The sequence below is a fragment of the Cavia porcellus genome, unplaced genomic scaffold (assembly GCF_034190915.1).
Source record: "Cavia porcellus strain 051 isolate PalLab524CR breed Dunkin Hartley unplaced genomic scaffold, mCavPor4.1 scaffold_19, whole genome shotgun sequence".
NCBI lineage: Eukaryota > Metazoa > Chordata > Mammalia > Rodentia > Caviidae > Cavia > Cavia porcellus.
Genome location: NW_026947502.1, coordinates 25,005,854 through 25,018,472, shown reverse-complemented (window position 1 = coordinate 25,018,472; position 12,619 = coordinate 25,005,854). Strand labels below are relative to the sequence as shown.

The window sequence follows — 12,619 nt, the reverse complement described above, 5'->3', positions numbered from 1 at the left end:
AGGCAGGCCTACCAGGCCCTGAGTGGCACTCAGAAGTTCCCCAAATGGCTGATTTTGCAAGGAGGTCCTTTAGCATGCCCCACACGGTGCTCTAAGGCTCGCAGGGTGATTAGGGTCATTAGGTGGGTTTTATCAGGTTTTGAACAGCACACCAAGCTACATGGCTAGGTGCAGCATGCTGTACAGGCCTTCAGCTTGTGCCACGTGGCACACTGAAGCTCCACAGCTATTAGGGGTAGCTAGGCAGGGCCTTACCAGGTCCCAAGTGGCCACCAAGGCTGCACAGCTAGATGGAGTATGCTGTGCTCACCTTCAGCTCACACTAGGCAGCACACTGAATCTCCTAGGCTCCTTGGGATCACAGGGCTGGATTTAATAGTTTTAAAAGACAGACCAAGTGTGGTACTCCTTGTTTCCTACTTCTGTTCAGTGCACCATACACTGTAGTAACAGAGCAGTAACTCCCTAGTGCCTACAGTATCATAGGTATCAACTGACATGACATGTACCTTTCTTACTACCTATGTATATACATTGTATGAAAACAAGGTAAGATGAAAGTAGATTTCAAATGTCTAATTTTGAGACACACTACTGAATGAGATGGCAAAGCAATGTACTTTTTTTTGCAAGGTTGCTATCACTGTCCTAAAAGAATCTGATACTTACTATCAAAGTAAGCATTCATCACAATATTCTTACCTCACAGAAAGACAATAGAAAAAGTAGAAAATTTGAAACAGACTATTTCATCATAGTAGAATTTCTTTACAAAAATAAAATGAGGTTGCACCAAGTGGCTTGTTAGATAAGCAAGGAAAACCACTTAACAAGGATGCATTAATTAAATCACCAGTGTTTTATTATAATAGTTAAAGTTATATATGCAGAGAAAATAAATTGTAGTGAGAATAAATGCTCAAAGAATTGATGACACTAGAGCAACATCAAAAGTCAACTTAAAAACCACACAGATGACTTAGAAAGAGTATTTTTAGCTTTCAATGAGTGGATAAATATTACCAGTATTGTTCATACTGGCAATGTTACCAATATTTACTATCACTTTATTATAGAGGTCAATGGAGTATGAGGCAACCATGGAATCACCCTCTGTGAACAGGCTGTGTGAAACTATCAGCCAGAATATTTTTAAACAATTGGAAGGAAAATTAATTCAATATAATTTGAAGCACAATCTACTAGGTCCTGGGTGTAATATATGAAGCAGGAATGGGGATGTAGCTCAATGGCAGAGCACTTGCTGAGCACACACAATTACCTGGGTTCAGTCACCAAAACTACAAAATATATACATGTGTTTTTATGTATGTATGTAAATAGATATAGATATAGACATATAGATATACAAACATAATGAAGGGCAAATTTACACAGCTTATTAAAAATTAGTGTTATTCATTAATAGATAATACATTGTAATATATAGATCTATCATAAATTAATAAATCAGGGTGTTAAGAATGAATTTCATTCATTTTTTGAATTTATATTCAGCTCTGTGAGCTTCTGTGAGATAAAATGGCTGACTATCCTGACATATCCTACCTATCATACAGTGGTTTCTTAACTTCCCAGTGCTAAAGCTGTACTGTAAGTTTTTTAGCTCAAAGCTGAGAACAAAACTTTTCTGGATAAAAAGACCAAGCCCTGAGTGTCCAACACTAAATGAGTTTGGAAATTACCCTTAGCTATAAACTTGACAATGCCTCTTAATTGCAAAAATGCCTAAAAGACAAACAATGCTTAGTTAATACTTACATACAGAATGGCTATAATCACTAACATTACAATAAAGTCATTTCAAAAACTAACATTATTTGAATCATAAGTAGTATCAAGCTGCTTTACACAATTCTTACACTGCCAAAGTTAAAACAAGTATTGAGATCTCTACCCCTGGTTGTATTTTCTAACTTCTAACTATAGTTCTAGCAGCACTGTGTAGACATCAATGCAAGTATAAAGGAAATTTCTATATTTCAAAATCCATTTAGCTGTGCAACTGAGGAGATTCCACCTAATCTTCAATTGGAAGTCATTAATCTGTAATGTAATGACATGCTGAGAGGCAAGTACCTAAAGAAGATTTAATAGAATTCTATAAATGCCTTCTAAGTGATGAATATGCTTAATTAAAATCATATGCTCATGGATTAATATTAGTATTTGGCAGTACCAATCTATGTGAAAAGACATTTTAAAGATGAAATATGTATAATTTCATTACAGCTCAACATTAAAATATGAAAACCTGCAATCAATGCTGATAGGGAATACAAACTTTGAACTCCTCCAAGTGCCCAGTATTTTTCCATTAACAGACGTATATTATAAGAAAACTTTACTTGATCATTAAATTTTGAATTTCCAGTAAATCTCTGTGGACATTTGTTTTTCTCTCTTGTTATAAATATACTTATAAAATAGCCTCCATTTTGCCTTTGGTTCCCAAAACCTGAACTATTTACTATATGGCCCTTTATGGAAAAAATTTCTCAACTCTGGTCTAAATTGTACAATCTTACCATACAGCTTACCATACAATCTCATATCTCTTTATACATCCATGCCTCTGCAACCAAACAATGAAGAACCTTGATTAACAAACATAAACCAAGTCAGTAGTATAGTGCCTGCTTTTACATGTAAGTACAGTACATGTTAAATGACAGCTTAATGAATGGCTACAAATATCTAGAAGAAAGAAAGATAATAGTCTGCATTCATCCAAAAAAATCTTTTTATGTTTTTTATTTATATTCCATCTCTATCACCTAGATTTTTTTAAAGTATTTCTAAAATGGAATTTTTGTCCACCAATAAGAGAAAAAAGAGACTAAGAGGAATCAAGCAACTACTTCAATTAATTTCCACTTCTACCTCCTGAGTCTTCCCTAAATATGCTTACTTGGACTTCTAAGTCCTTCCCTGATTAATCTCTTTGATAGGGAAATAATATAGTTTTTTTTTTAAAGGGGCAAAATATATTAGTATCATTGCTAATACACAGGAGTTCATTAACAATGATTTATATATAATGATTTTTCATGTTATCAAATACTTACTGTTCCTTGTTCTAATAAAAGTTGACATTTGCTGAGACATTCTGGGCTGTCAATGAGTTCCAGGAGTGCTTTCTCAGCCTCTATTCTTTGTGAAAGATCAGTCTCTACGTAGAGATGAGTACATAACAACTCCAATTCGGCCAAACTCTTGAGAAGAAAAATGTTAACATTTTACTTCGTATCTCACAGAAAACATCATGTCTGCATACTTTATTTATTGAGTCACAACTATTTACTTGGGAATCAGTGGCAAACCAAATAGATACATTTCTTACTTCCCAAATTACTTTCTTATAAACTGATAGTTATGCAATGGAAATGCAAGAATATAGAAAGAGAGAATTTGTCTAATCCAAAGAGTTAGAAAGGGTATACCTGAAGAAGTAACATTTATGTTCAAGCTCAAAAGGGTGACTCAGATGAAAAGAAGACTAGAAGGTAGTCCAGGCAAATAAACAGCACTTGTCAGGTCCTTGCTGTAAAATGGAATTTAGCCATTTTAAGGGATTAAAAGGTCATGTTGCTGGTAAATAGCAAGGAGGAAATACCAGATAAGGTTAGAAATGGGTGAAGGAAATGTTAATATACACTTTGTAGATAATTTATACTCCTTCTACATTGTAAAAAATTTCAATTGTTACATCTTTAAAACAAAATGTTAATAATTATAAATATATACTGATTTGTGGCTTCTAAACTAATGGCTCATAGTGCTGCAGGTTAACAGTCATGATTTTTGACCTCGTGGTCTTTCTAGTAATGTAATAACTAGTAAGTATGTGGGCTCCTATGTAATAACTAATTAGTAGAAGGACTAATTCATTCAGTTTACAAACATAGTATCATCTGAAGATATAAGAGACATGGAAACAATCTGAAAGTATTAAAAAATGATTTTAGTATTCCTCTCAGCTTAAAAGAATTTCTACTAAAGCCATTTTACCAAAACAAATTACTTCATTTTGAGCTAGAATTAGAGAATTACCCCTTGGAGAACAAAAATACTGACACAGACTTCAAATATGATAGACAAATGAAAGTAGCAAACTATTCGTAAAGAAATACTAATCTTGGTACTTTTTTGGCCTGAATTTTTTTATGGCAACCTTATAGCTACATTAGTTCACACATTTCCTCAATGCCTACTACACTTCAACATTTTAAACATTTCTTCTACCTAAACTGGTCCAATAAGCCCAAATTACCATTATACATTGTTCACAATATTAAAATGCATAGAAAATATACACATGGTTCATGAACTCTCACGTTTCCAGGGCAAGAAATACAAAAATAAAAGGGTTTCCCTCCTCACAATGAACTTCAGAAGTCTTTTCATTTACTTACTAAATTTTAAGAACAAAATTTTAGAACTTGTAATATCCAGAAAACTCTAATATAGGTTTAAGATTTTTTTGAAGTGGGCCAGAAATAGTTACAAGAAGTGTTTAACAAAACAGAAATCAGCAAAAAGGGGAGAATAATAATAATGTCTATCTCACAAGACAGTTTGGATAATTAAATGAGTTAATACCATGCAACTTCTGGTACACAGTACATATTATAAAGGCTAGCTATTTATTATTGTTACATTATAAAACACTATAATGGGTTGAATTATATCTTTCTAAAAGATAAGTCCAAGTCCCAACAGGCAGTGTATCTAAGAATGTGACCTTTCTTGGAAATAAGGTACAGTATTTATAAATCTTTAATAGAACTAAGGATCTCAGGATGATATCATCCTGGATATACAGTGTGCCTAGACCAAATTATTGTTTTCCTGATAAGAAAAGGGAGAAAAAAATCTGAGATGCATAGGGACACCGGAGATAAAACCACATAAAGATGGAGACAGAAACTGGAGTGATGCACTTATAAACCAAAGAATGTCAGGGATTGTTAAAAGCCATCAGAAGCTAGCAAAAAAGGAGTAAGTTTTCCTTTAGAACCTCTAGAAGTAATCAACCCTATCTTTATTTTGATTTCAGCATTCTAACCTTAAAACTGTGAGAAAATAAATCTGTTGTTTTATGCTATGCAGTTGTTGGTAATTTGTTATAAGAGCTCTATAAAACTAATACAGAGAAAGAAAAGAGGGAGAGAAGAGGACAGGAATAAAAGAATGAGGAGGAGAGGAGAGAGAAAGAAATCAAGCAAACTGGACATGGTGGCACATATCTATAATCCCAGCTACTCAGAAGGTTTAGGGAAGAGGATCACAAATTCAAGGCCAGCCTCAGTAGCTTAGTGAGATCACTACTCAAAATATTTTTTTAAAAAATATTAAAGGGTTGGAGATGTAGTTCAGTGGCAGAGCATCCCAAGTTCAATCTCCAACACCACTACACAAGAAAACAAAATAAAAAATAAAACAAGGACAAATTTAATATGAATACTATTACTAATTAGTTCAATGGCCCCTAAATACCTAAGTAAACCTATGTCAAAGGCTTCTGGGTAAGTTCGGAAACTTTTCTTAAATACTGTTTCAATGAACTTCAAGATAGAACACGACTGATATGTATTTAAATAGTATCTAAGTCAACAATATTAGCAAGCACACCTTCCCAAAGGTATTTTAAATTTTTTAACGAGTGAAAAAGGATAAAAGGATAAAAAAGAAAAAGTCTGAATTTTCTTTTACAAAAGATGTAAAAAATAAAAATCATGTTTTCTTTTACTATATTGGTAACAAACACGTTTGGTTAAATCTTTTTAGAGAAAAGGTTATATACATAAAGACCCTTACCCTGGTGGTAAGGTATTATCCTGGCACAGCTTACAAATCAAGCAATCTTCTCATTAGCATGATCTTCCAGAGAATCTATAAGGAAATTTTTATTTTTTCATAGTAGACTGACAAATCTGCATCTTAGGCTGATGTCTGAATACATGTGTAACATGAGATACCTCAGTCTCAAATTGCTGACAAATCAGGATTGGGTTACTGAATTTCTATAAGACTTAATATCAACATAAAAATCCCATATTAAAAAAAAAAAAAAACAAGGACAACTGGACATCATATATCCGCTATAAAACAACTATCAAATATAAATGGACAACACCCAACTTCCATAATCTAGTACACAGTAATGTAATCCTGATTAGAGCCTAAATAAAGATCATTTTGCTAATTATTCCGGACTCATTTATGTCATTTGTAGTTGACATAATATTGGCCCCCTAATGATGTGACTTCTCTCTGAACAGTAATTCCCACACATATACTTATCAAAAGGAGAATGCTAAACAAAAGACAAACAAAAACAGTGCATTATAGGGTTCTTTAGTAACAAAAAGCAGATTAGTAGTTTCCTGACTGGATATAAGGGATACAGTAGAAGTAGTAAGGGAAGAGAGCAGAACCCTCAGAATGGCAAAGGAGTACAAGAACACAGGGAAACTTAGGGGAAGTGACATAATTTCAACATCTTGATTTCAGTGACAGCTTCACAGATGTATACATATGCCAAACTCACCTTCTTGTACAGTTTAAATACACGCATTTTATTATGTCAGATATAAACCAATAAAGTTTTTACATATTCAATAAAAGAAAATAAAGACTGCTGTTCTATATCCTAATAATAAACACAAATCAACCAGAAGTTTCATTTCGACTAAATTTAAAAGTCTTTTCAATTACTTCCATCTTTTCTGTCTTCAGAAATTAACCTTCTTAATTGCTATTAATAGAAACTGTTTTCACTTTGTAGTTACTCATTTCCAACAAACTATCTTCCTCTTACTACTTTCCCTGAGTATCCCTGAAGTCTTATTACTGAGCCTCTTGGAAATTTTCCATCTGTGACGAACCGGATAATGTTTTTTTAAGTGCTTTTCCATTTATAAAAGTATTCCTATCTTTTTTTCAAACCAATCATGAAAACCAGACTACTTCAAAGAATATATTTTCAGTATGATCATTTTACAGATTAAAAATCTGAAGTTGACAGATCAAATATATATAAGCTGCTCAACAACAAACAGCTCTGCACCAAACAGAAGTCTATAGACTCCAAAAACATGCTCTAAACAGTCGTCATAATGTGCCATCTTGCAATCCTTTGAGTCATCATCTATTGCAAATGATGTCTTAATCCTATTGTAACTCTGTTCACCAACTTCATAGTGTCTACAAATGCTGTCCTCCTGGAAATCCAGAAAGATGCTAAACATGACCTCCCAATATGAGAAAACTGAACATGCTTCCTACGGATTTCTATTTCAAGTTTCCCCTTGTTTTTGACAATTTCAAAGGCCTAAATCAGGATCTAGATTTACAAGCTTGATGTTATCTTTTGCTTTTTCCCTGTCCTTAGCTCTTCTTAGATAGTAAAAAATTTGGCTTTGCCCAAATAGAGGTGAGGCCTTGTCCTCAGCTCCGAGGAGGTAATCTGTGTCATACTGGACAGGAGTGTTGTTTAGGACAGGTGCCGGCCATAATTGATTGAAAGGGCTTGTATCTAAGATGTTTCCCCAAAACCACACGCACATTCAGGTGAGGACTTTTGGAGGTGGCTAGATCTAGGGTATGTGAACATGAATTATGGGTGTGTGTTAACTGGATGAGTCTACTAACTAGACTGGTGTTTACTGTGGTTCAATGGATTTGCTGAATACAGAAGACCCATCCAGATTGTAAACATCACCATCAACCAATAGGCTTGTAACCTGGATGAAATAAAGAGGGAAAGGAATGCTAGCAGCAGCTGCTGCTTACTACTTGTCTGCTCTGCTTTGCCTGCTCTGCTTTGCCATGGACTCTTCCTTCTCTGCCACACACTTCTGCCATACTACCCTGCCTTGGACATGCTGCCACCTCGACAAACTGTGAGCTAAAATAAACCATTCCTTCTTTAACTCATGGAACCAGATATTTTGTTTCAGCAACGGGAAAGTAACTGAGATACTAATCATCATAAATTGGGGACTGGCATATCAGAGAGATCAATCACATGTTTTAGGGTGGTGACTCTGAATCACAAGGTATCAGTGGAATTATAAGTCAAGTTCAACCACACAAGTAATCAATCTTATCAAAGTAATGAAGCTACAATAAACACTCTGAGTACTGAAGTTCCGATGAATATCCCTAGGTTGCAATACCCATGGGACATACTGCCACCCACTGATGTGGGGAGAATAACATGTCCTGAGGTCAACAATAGCTTTGTTTTAGAGTCTTCCCTCTTCCTTTTCTTGTTTTCTTCCTTTTATCAATTTTAATCTGTATCCTTTCTCCAAAATGAACTAAAATTGTGAGTATTGATAGCTTTCAATGAATTCAGCAATCCTTCTGATGAACTGTCAAAACTGAGGGGGGTTTTGGGAAATCCCTCAACTTGTGTTTGGTTATCAGGTCTTACACCTTGTATTCTCAAATCGCAGTTTGACTCTAGGTACATTCTAAATTTCTCATAAAATTCTAGCAATTCTTCTTCTATAAAGACTCAGAATCAACACCCTCACATGCTATTAATAGACAATGAAGCAGTCAAATACTATTTTCTAACTCTAGCTTGCAGTACCTTGGATTTCTTCAGGGGCTGCTTTAGTAATAAGAATAGAGGGTAATGAAACCTTAGACACATCATGGTTAGATTCTTAAAAACACCAGTCTGGTTTTATACTGTCTTGTTATGTTTGATACTATAGTGTATAGTATACTCAAATATTTCAAGGAAAGAGACACTATGGTAACTAGCGTTATGTCAGGTTGTCTTGTGGTGAAACACTATGTTGCTTAAATTGTTCTGTTCTGACCTGTGTTGTTTATGTCCTCTTTAAAACACCAACAGAATGGACACAAGCATAAGAATCTATTACTCACTTATTCAGTGATCTTGGGAAAAATTATTTAACTTTTCAAAGCTTCACTGTTGAAACTGAAGATAGAAATGATTCACCTTCTCAAAAGAAATTGTGAATGAAAGAAAAAAGACAGGAAAGATTCAGTGCTTATTATACATTAGATCCACAATACATTATGAATAATTATTCTGTTCAGCTACTGATAATTATAAAAAACAATACTGATCTTCTATAGTTTCTTTCATTCAAATCTATGCTACCACAACAATTTTTCCCACATTACTTTTTTATCACGCTACGATTGTGTTTAAGAATAATAGCTGTCAGCCACATCCAGGTCAAAGCAGGTAGTGTGACTGGGGATTAAGAAACAAGGCCATAGATAGGACCATCCTGAGAGTAGAAACATTCAACCAAGTCCACTAAATTTTTTCTAATACTATCTCTTGATTATCATCAAACTCCTTCATTTCTCTTAAAAAGTGCATACAGTTTGCTTGATTCCAGTCCTATCTCTTTCCTCTTACTCTATTCCTCTATCTGCACTGTCTCCTCAAAGATAATCCAGATCCATTATCTCTTTTGGAACAGAATACCCGAATCAAAGTTTTCCAGCCAGAATCCATTGTGACTGAGCAGTTTTTCGAAGTGGCCAAGGTAAGGGTTAAGTCAGCAACATCCGAAGTGATTCCCTTAGACTACCAGCAGTTTATGTCAATGAGTCACAAAACTATGATGTTAAAAAAGATAACAGGGAAGTGCCCTAACCTCACGCTATAGAAGCCTGATTAATTGTTGTCTTGATGATATACCTATCCTAGATATAGGTTATAGACAGAATACAGAATGAGTTATTAGGCCTACTCTAGATGTGTAACCTTAGAAAATCACAGGTGTTCTAAGACTTGATGTCTTCTAGAATAAAAAAATAAATCCACACCTTTCAAAGAATAAAGTGTATATAATACACTCTCAGTGGTACAGCTCAACTCCACAATGAGCAAATGAAAACTCAAAAACGCTAGGTACTAGTTATCACAATTAATGCTCATGGAATAGGCTTACAACGTGGCACAATGTACTATAAGGAATTCAAGGTAGGGTATGATGGCACATGCTTGTAATCTCAGCTACTCAGAAGGCTGAGGCAGTAAGACTGTGAGTTCATGTCCAGCCTGGATCTTTCAAACAGTGAAACTCTGTCTGAAAATAAAAATTTAGAAAAGGTTCATGACGTAGTTCAACAGTACAGCACTTGCCTAACATGTACACAGCCCTGGGTTCAATCCCCAGTGCCAGAGTTTAAAAAAAAAACTAGGAAGTTTGAATTATTTTCTGGTCACCAAAACTGATCTTGTATTCATCCAACTCCACTTTTAAGGTATTCACAACACTGAACTGCAAAGTACATCCATGGCTGGTTTTGGCATCAGCATACAATTTTTCCAAAACTACACCTAAGTTTGAAGAACTCTTGTGAATTTGTTAATACACAGCATCATCTTTTCAAGTCTGAAAAAGTTCCAGTTTCCCTCTACTTAAGTTATCCTCAAGACTGACACCTGCACTGTAAATATCTGATTACCTATTTAAAATCCATAAATCTTCCCAGTAAGATTCTTGCTGTGAAATTTCCCAGACGGTATACTAACTAAAGTAGTAATTAATGTTATTTTGACCTGAAGATCTTTAGAAACGGTAGAAGTCAAAAGGTAATGTGAGAGCCTCACCATCTCCTGCTCTATAACATCCTGATTCTGTTAATTACCTGACAGAAAAGTGGTTCCTTGGAAAGCAAAAATCTTATAATAGAATCAATAAATAAGAATGTAGTAAGTTGGTGTGACAGGGAAACCAAAATCTACAAGGGAAACATGATACTTAGATACACTGTCACCATATTCTGAAACTGCCTCTCTCTCCAAGGTCATTCCCCATTATCCACCTCCTCCTATAGTCGCTTTCCTTTCCATGAACTGCATATTCCAACCACAACGAATTTCTACAGCATGTCATGGTCTTCCACAAGTTTTTGCCTTGCCTCATACTGTCCTGCCTCTACTCTTCCGTTTCTATTTACTTGATCAACATCTACGACTCTTTCCAGGCACATTAGACAGCAAGTTTCCTAAGAGAAACATCATCGAGCTCTGCTCAGACCTGTACTTTCAGTGCCTAGCATAGTAATTACTAAATAACCAATTTTAAAAAGTAGAGAAATGGAAACGAGAAGCAATCTTTTGTCGGAGAAGCTTAGCACCTTTCTGCTCCACTCCTTCCTAACACAACTCACATATTTGACTGACCTCTTTTCTGCGCTTCCCGGAAAACCATAACATTTTTCACGTGTACTGTAATTACCTTCGAGCTATGGGGGCTGGGATAGTAAGATGATGTCACCTTTTACCTTCAGAACTTTGCACAGTGTTTCAGACAGTGAGAAGGCTCCACAGATGTTTGTGGAATGAATAACTGAATGAAGCGCCGCCCGGGGATAGAAGGACCGTCCTCCTGTGGCTCGTGCCCCATCCTGAGCCCTGTGCCCCATCCTGAGCCCTGCGCCCCTCGCGCTCCGGCAGCCCAGATTACTTCCCCGCAATTCCCTACAGGTAGAGCTCAAGCCGCCTCCGGCCAACCCAAGTCCGTCTGCTGCTACCGTTCCCTCGGGCAACTCCAGTCCCCTCACAAGCTCCGCGTCAACAGTCCGGAGCAGGAAGGCGGGAAGGCTGCAGCTCGGCTCCCACCTGCCCGGGCGCCCGCCGCAGAGGCGGGCTCCGCGTAGCCGTCGCCGGCTCAACCCCGCGCCGCCCGCTCTTCTGCCCCCAGGCTCCAGCCGCAATTCCTCGGGCTCGCCCCAGCCAGGGGTGTGCGCCCTAGACCCGCGCCTCGGCCCGGTGTGGGGCGCCGGCACGCAGCCCTGAGGCCTCCGCTTTCTTCCTCAGCCCTCGGTCTCCAGACCCTAGCGCTCCGCGGGGTTCCGGGGCGGTAGAGCGCGGGCCCGCGGCGCATAGCACACTGACCTGGAAGTGCTGCGCCATCTTCCCGGGAGGCGGCGCCGGCTCGCTCAGCCGAGTGCCCTGAAGGAGGCGGGGGAGGCGCGGAGGCGCCGAGGCCACGGGGTCCCCACGCAGCTGGCTCGCTCCCTCCTTGGCCGCCGCCACTCCTGTCTGCGTTCCGAGCGCCGGACTGGGCGGAGTCAGGGGCGGGGCGGGGCCGAGCCGAGGGGCGGGGCGATGGTGGCGGCGCGCGCAGGGCCCGCTGAGGGCGGGGGTCCTCCAAGGGCCTAAAGATCAACTGTCCTACTGCTGAGTTTCAACCGCTGCTACCTAGCTGTGTCCTGACCTTCGACCTCTGTCCTTCGCCCCAACTACCTCAACCCAACTGTCAGTAGTGGTCCTTGACTCTTAAATCTATCACAGGTTCCCTTGACTTTTGACTACTGCAACACAAATATCCCCCAAGGCTCCCAGCTCCTGCTTCTACAGATGTCAGTGGGACCCCTTGATCCCCACTTACCAACTGCTGCCCTTGACGCTTGACACCCCCCCCCCCCCGCTTTAGCCCAACTCCCATTATTTCTTTATGATTATATTCTGGTTAAAATTAAACTGACAATGTCTACATGGTGGTGTAAAATTCTAGCTTAATTCACCTTCTCTACAGTTTTGTTTAATATGAACTTGTATTTTACCCAGGATTATGCCACTGGA

General features: G+C 37.8%; 1 protein-coding gene across 9 annotated transcripts in view; it reads right to left on the bottom strand.

Annotated features, from left to right (window-relative positions):
• Ranbp17 (RAN binding protein 17) overlaps window positions 1-12,106 on the bottom strand; it is a 353,366-nt gene extending 341,260 nt beyond the window's left edge. For 7 of the 9 annotated variants that reach the window (XR_010041092.1, XR_010041091.1, XR_010041093.1 and 4 more), the window contains exons 1-2: window positions 11,930-12,106; window positions 3,090-3,236 (exon numbers count right to left, since the gene is read on the bottom strand). Coding sequence is in view for 6 of the 9 variants with exons in the window: in XM_063230765.1 (XP_063086835.1) it covers window positions 3,090-3,236; window positions 11,930-11,947 (165 nt within the window). In the remaining 3 variants the exon portion in view is untranslated. Of the gene's footprint in view, window positions 1-2,561; window positions 2,597-3,089; window positions 3,237-11,653; window positions 11,895-11,929 lie in introns of those variants that run through there. The other 2 variants (XM_063230769.1, XM_063230771.1) reach the window with 2 other exon arrangements.
• Between the last annotated feature and the right edge of the window lie 513 nt (window positions 12,107-12,619).